The sequence below is a fragment of the Hyperolius riggenbachi genome, chromosome 2, assembly GCF_040937935.1.
Source record: "Hyperolius riggenbachi isolate aHypRig1 chromosome 2, aHypRig1.pri, whole genome shotgun sequence".
NCBI lineage: Eukaryota > Metazoa > Chordata > Amphibia > Anura > Hyperoliidae > Hyperolius > Hyperolius riggenbachi.
Genome location: NC_090647.1, coordinates 568,393,426 through 568,400,312, shown reverse-complemented (window position 1 = coordinate 568,400,312; position 6,887 = coordinate 568,393,426). Strand labels below are relative to the sequence as shown.

The 6,887-nt window shown below is 47.6% G+C and overlaps 1 protein-coding gene across 1 annotated transcript; it reads left to right on the top strand.

The window, feature by feature from the left end:
* The first annotated feature begins 3,484 nt into the window (after nucleotides 1-3,484).
* LOC137545189 (E3 ubiquitin-protein ligase TRIM11-like) lies at nucleotides 3,485-6,448 on the top strand. Its single transcript, XM_068266309.1, has one exon. The coding sequence runs from the start codon at nucleotides 3,485-3,487 to the stop codon at nucleotides 5,129-5,131; it is 1,647 nt and encodes a 548-aa protein (XP_068122410.1). The 3' UTR covers nucleotides 5,132-6,448.
* The last annotated feature ends 439 nt before the right edge of the window (nucleotides 6,449-6,887 follow it).

The window sequence follows — 6,887 nt, the reverse complement described above, 5'->3', positions numbered from 1 at the left end:
CACAGTAGAACGGATCAATCGGGTTTGGCTATGTTCACCTTATCCCAAAGGGAGATCTGCTACTGCGCCTGCGCTGGATCCCGGAAGGTAAATATTTACATTGCCTAGAGTGACCAGTTTTTTATGGGTCCAACCTGGGACGGGGAGGGGGGCGTGGGGGGGGGGGGGGCGCGGCGAAAAGTGGGGAGGACTGAGGAGCGCCGGGGGGGAAATGGGCGTGGTCATGACATTGTATGGGCGGAGCTAACGTAATGATGTAACAGCGAGGCATAAGAAAGCAGTGTTTACGCCATGATGTGGACAAACGAGACTTTGCATCATGGGTGTGCAGAAACTGTGTGATGCTAACAGTATACCGTAACCACAAAGCAGCAAACATAGCCATCTATGACCATTAAATAATAAATGCAGTAACAGTTACCCCGGACACCAGAAAATAAACGCAATAGGCAACATGTCAGCACAAAATAACCGCAATGCGGGCAACATGTCAGTATAAAATAAATGCAATGTGGGCAAACATGTCAGTATAAAATAAATGCAATGCGGGCAAACATGTCAGTACAAAATAAACAATGCGGGCAAACATGTCAGTACAAAAGAAACGCAATGCGGGCAAACATGTCAGTACAAAATAAACGCAATGTGGGCAAACATGTCAGTACAAAATAAACGCAATGCGGGCAACATGTCAGTACAAAATAAACGCAATGCGGGCAACATGTCAGTACAAAATAAACGCAATGCGGGCAAACATTTCACCAGAAAAGAAACGCAATGTGGGCAAACATTTCACCAGACAATAAACGCAATGCGGGCAAACATGTCAGTACAAAATAAACGCAATGCGGGCAAACATGTCAGTACAAAATAAACGCAATGCGGGCAAACATGTCAGTACAAAATAAACGCAATGCGGGCAACATGTCAGTACAAAAGAAACGCAATGCGGGCAACATGTCAGTACAAAAGAAACGCAATGCAGGCAAACATTTCACCAGACAAGAAACGCAATGCGGGCAAACATTTCACCAGACAAGAAACGCAATGCGGGCAAACATTTCACCAGACAAGAAACGTAATGCGGGCAAACATTTCACCAGACAAGAAACGCAATGCGGGCAAACATTTCACCAGACAAGAAACGCAATGCGGGCAAACATTTCACCAGGCAAGAAACGCACTGCGGGCAAACATTTCACCAGGCAAGAAACGCACTGCGGGCAAACATTTCACCAGGCAAGAAACGCACTGCAGGCAAACATTTCACCAGGCAACAAACGCACTGCGGGCAAACATTTCACCAGGCAAGAAACGCACTGCGGGCAAACATTTCACCAGGCAAGAAACGCACCACGGGCAAACATTTCACAAGGCAAGAAACGCACTGCGGGCAAACATTTCACCAGAAAGGAAACGCAATGCGGGCAAACATTTCACCAGGCAAGAAACGTATGCGGGCAAACATTTCACCAGGCAAGAAACGCAATGCGGGCAAAGTTCACCTGGAAAAGAAACGCAATGCGGGCAAACATTTCACCAGACAAGAAACGCAATGCGGGCAAACATTTCACCAGACAAGAAACGCAATGCGGGCAAACATTTCACCAGACAAGAAACGTAATGCGGGCAAACATTTCACCAGACAAGAAACGCAATGCGGGCAAACATTTCACCAGACAAGAAACGCAATGCGGGCAAACATTTCACCAGACAAGAAACGCAATGCGGGCAAACATTTCACCAGGCAAGAAACGCAATGCGGGCAAACATTTCACCAGGCAAGAAATGCACTGCGGGCAAACATTTCACCAGGCAAGATACGCACTGCGGGCAAACATTTCACCAGGCAAGAAACGCACTGCGGGCAAACATTTCACCAGGCAAGAAACGCACTGCGGGCAAACATTTCACCAGGCAAGAAACGCACTGCGGGCAAACATTTCACCAGGCAAGAAACGCACTGTGGGCAAACATTTCACCAGAAAGGAAACGCAATGCGGGCAAACATTTCACCAGGCAAGAAACGTATGCGGGCAAACATTTCACCAGGCAAGAAACGCAATGCGGGCAAAGTTCACCTGGAAAAGAAAGCATTTACTCACCTGGCAGAAGTCTCCGGCCTCTGGCGCGCTGCTCCTGGGACCACCTTCCTCCTGAAGTCTCCCGTGCTGACAGGGCTACGGCAAGATGGTGCTCGAAGCCCTGTACTGGAGACACATAGTCTCCAGTACAGGGCTTCGGCAGCCATCTTGCCGTAGCCCTGCTCGCCTGCCGGTGTCGGAGCAGACACCGGAAGAGGAGGCTGGAGCGGGGCTGCAGGCAATGAACTGGCACGGCGCTGCCAGTTCATGCGGAGAGAGTGGCCAGAGTCCCGAGGCCGGGACGTCCCGCTGCTGAAAGCGGGACGTTTCCCGGGACCTCATGCTGCCTGGGACAGCGGACCCCGAATCCGGGACGCGTCCCGGGCAATCCGGGACGTCTGGTCACCGTACATTGCCGCACTTCGGGGGGGCTGCAACTGGACAAAGGAGGGACAGAGAAAAACAGGGGAAGCCTGGTTAGGGTCCAGAGGCTTCCCTCGCACGAGATAAGTGCCCCCAGGGGACTTTTTCCTAATTACAGGTTTTCTTTAAATCTTGTTTGCTTATTCCTTCCTACATAGCTGCTCTTGTCAAATGACCCTGGGGCTCATCAAGGAGGAAGGGAGGGTGTAACATGGGGAGGTGGGACTCATCAAGATTTTGAGTAGCACTGATTTGTATTTGCACTCCTCATGAAATGTTTGGCAGGAAATAGTTAAAGGGATACTGTAGGGGGGTCGGGGGAAAATGAGTTGAACTTACCCAGGGCTTCTAATGGTCCCCCACAGACATCCTGTGTTGGTGCAGCCACTCACCGATGCTCCGGGCCCCGCCTCCAGTTCACTTCTGGAATTTCTAACTTTAAAGTCAGAAAACCACTGCGCCTGCGTTGGCGTGTCCTCGATCCCGCTGATGTCACCAAGAGCGCACAGCGCAGGCCCAGTATGGTCTGTGTCTGCGCAGTACACTCCTGGTGACATCAGCGGGAGTGAGGACATGGCAACGCAGGCGCAGTGGTTTTCTGACTTTAAAGTCAGAAATTCCAGAAGTGAACTGGAGGCGGGGCCGGAGCATCAGTGAGTGGCTGCGCGGGCACAGGATGTCTGCAGGGGTCCATTAGAAGCCTCGGGTAAGTTCAACTCATTTTCCCCCGACCCCCTACAGTATCCCTTTAAGTGCCTGTTACTGATTATGAATCTGCGGCAAACATGTGTTTCATGTATCTATCTTTTTGACAACCAATGTCTTAAAATATGCATTTCTTGCTTTGTCTCAAGATTGTCGGCTCCAGAATGGGTGTCTCAGGATTTTACCTCAGCCTCGCCCTGTAGCTTGTCATAGCAGGAACTAATAGCTTGTGAGAATGAGATACTTTCACTTTCCCTCTCCTGCTGCCAGCAATGGCATCTGTTATTCTGAACGAGGAGCTGGAGTGTCCCGTCTGTCTGGCTATTTATACAGATCCTGTAACCCTGAGATGTGGTCACAACTTCTGCCGGGTCTGTATTGAGCGTGTGCTGGACTCGCAGGAGGGGTCTGCAGGTTATTCCTGTTCTGAATGTAGAAAGAGGTTCAAGGAGCGGCCCGGACTGCAGACAAACATTGCTCTGAGGAACATAGCAGAGCGTTTCCTGCCTACTCAGCCAGATCAGGAGGCATCCGGAGTCCACTGTACTTACTGTGTGGACTCTCCTGTACCTGCTGTTATGTCCTGTCTGCACTGTGACGCTTCTCTGTGTGATAAACACCTGAGAGCCCACAGCAAGGCACCAGAACACGTCTTATGTGCCCCCACCACCTCCCCGGAGACCAGGAAATGCTCCATCCATAAGAAGATCCTGGAGTATTACTGCACTGAGGATGCTGCCTGTGTCTGTGTGTCCTGCTGTGTGATCGGGGGACATGTTGGCCATAAGATGATGTCACTGGATGAGGCCTTTAAGGAGAAGAAGAAGAAAATGAGAAATGATCTGCAGAAACTGATGGTAGAGACAGAGGAGGCTGAGAAAAGAGTCCAGAGTCTGGAGGAACTCAGGAGAAAAGCACAAGAAAAAGCAGATGGTGAAGCAGAGAGAGTCACTGCCCTGTTTAGAGACCTCAGGAGATGGCTGGAGGACCTGGAGAAGAGAGTCCTGAGTGACATCATGAGGCAGGCAGAGCAAATGTCACAAGCCAATAATGACATCATCAGACAGCTGGAGATAAAGGAGGAGCTGTCCAGGAAGATGCGTCACATTGAGGAGCTGTGTAACATGACTGATCCACTGACTGTCTTACAGGAATCAGACACAGGTGACTTGTGTGACACGGAGGACAGACATGATAAGCAGCTCCATGATGGAGGGGATCTGGATGTGGCCGGCATCTCACACACATTACACACGGGACTAGCTGATATCATGTCTGGGGTAACTGGGGGGATCTATATACAGCCTGCAGACATATTACTGGATGTAAACACAGCTAGTAATAGGCTACATATATCCGATGACAGGAAAACTGCATCCAGGTCACAAAGAAGCCAGAATCGCCCAGAAACACCAGAGAGATTTCAGTTTCCTCAGGTGTTGAGCAGCCGGAGTTTCTCCTCAGGGCGACATTACTGGGAAGTGGATGTTGGGAGATCGGAGAGATGGATAGTCGGGTTGTGTTACCCCAGTATAGACAGGAGCGGATTGCCTAAGTCACTGATTGGATGTAATAACAAGTCCTGGGGTTTGTGCAGGTGGGATAAATACTATTCAGTGACACTAGAAGAGAAAGGCATCCGATTACCTGACAATATCCCCAGTGATAGAGTCAGGATATATCTGGATTATGAGGCCGGGCAGATCTCCTTTTATGCCCTGTGTGACCCCATCAGACACATCCACACCTTCACTGCTACCTTCGTGGAGCCCCTCCATGCTGCATTGTGGGTGTATAAGGGTTATATACAGTGGTGTGAAAAACTATTTGCCCCCTTCCTGATTTCTTATTCTTTTGCATGTTTGTCACACTTAAATGTTTCTGCTCATCAAAAACCGTTAACTATTAGTCAAAGATAACATAATTGAACACAAAATGCAGTTTTTAATGATGGTTTTTATTATTTAGTGAGGAAAAAAACTCCAAATCTACATGGCCCTGTGTGAAAAAGTGATTGCCCCCCTTGTTAAAAAATAACTTAACTGTGGTTTATCACACCTGAGTTCAATTTCTGTAGTCACACCCAGGCCTGATTACTGCCACACCTGTTTCAATCAAGAAATCACTTAAATAGGAGCTATCTGACACAGAGAAGTAGACCAAAAGCACCTCAAAAGCTAGACATCATGCCAAGATCCAAAGAAATTCAGGAACAAATGAGAACAAAAGTACTGTAATTGAGATCTATCAGTCTGGTAAAGGTTATAAAGCCATTTCTAAAGCTTTGGGACTCCAGCAAACCACAGTGAGAGCCATTATCCACAAATGGCAAAAACATGGAACAGCGATGAACCTTCCCAGAAGTGGCCGGCTGACCAAAATGACCCCAAGAGCGCAGAGAAAACTCATCCGAGAGGCCACAAAAGACCCCAGGACAACATCTAAAGAACTGCAGGCCTCACTTGCCTCAATTAAGGTCAGTGTTCACGACTCCACCATAAGAAAGAGACTGGGCAAAAATGGCCTGCACGGCAGATATACAAGGCGCAAAAGACTTTTAAGCAAAAAGAACATTAAGGCTTGTCTCAATTTTGCTAAAAAACATCTCAATGATTGCCAAGACTTTTGGGAACATACCTTGTGGACCGACAAGACAAAAGTTGAACTTTTTGGAAGGTGCGTGTCCCGTTACATCTGGCGTAGAAGTAACACAGCATTTCAGCAAAAGAACATCATACCAACAGTAAAATATGGTGGTGGTAGTGTGATGGTCTGGGGTTGTTTTGCTGCTTCAGGACCTGGAAGGCTTGCTGTGATAGATGGAACCATGAATTCTACTGTCTACCAAAAAATCCTGAAGGAGAATGTCCGGCCATCTGTTCGTCAACTCAAGCTGAAGCGATCTTGGGTGCTGCAGCAGGACAATGACCCAAAACACACCAGCAAATCCACCTCTGAATGGCTGAAGAAAAACAAAATGAAGACTGGAGTGGCCTAGTCAAAGTCCTGACCTGAATCCTATTGAGATGTTGTGGCATGACCTTAGAAAGGCGGTTCATGCTAGAAAACCCTCAAATAAAGCTGAATTACAACAATTCTGCAAAGATGAGTGGGCCACAATCCCTCCAGAGCACTGTAAAAGACTCGTTGCAAGTTATCGCAAACGCTTGATTGCAGTTATTGCTGCTAAGGGTGGCCCAACCAGTTATTAGGTTCAGGGGGCAATTTCTTTTTCACACAGGGCCATGTAGGTTTTGAGGGTTTTTTTCTCACTAAATAATAAAAACCATCATTAAAAACTGCATTTTGTGTTCAATTATGTTATCTTTGACTAATAGTTAACAGTTTTTGATGAGCAGAAACATTTAAGTGTGACAAACATGCAAAAGAATAAGAAATCAGGAAGGGGGCAAATAGTTTTTCACACCACTGTAAACATATCTGCAAAAATCTAGAAATGTGAGACATCTGCCCACTGGTTACATTACAAGTAAATAATTGTTTTCAAATAATTCTTTATTAGTGACAGAGCCGGCTTAAGGCTGAATGGGGCCCTAAGCAAAGTAGCAGATTTGGGCCCCCCTCGAATATATATATATGTATATAGAGGAGGACGCAGCATTAGGAATAGTAGTGTGCCTTCTGGACAGGTGAGAAGGCTATGCTGTGAGCAGT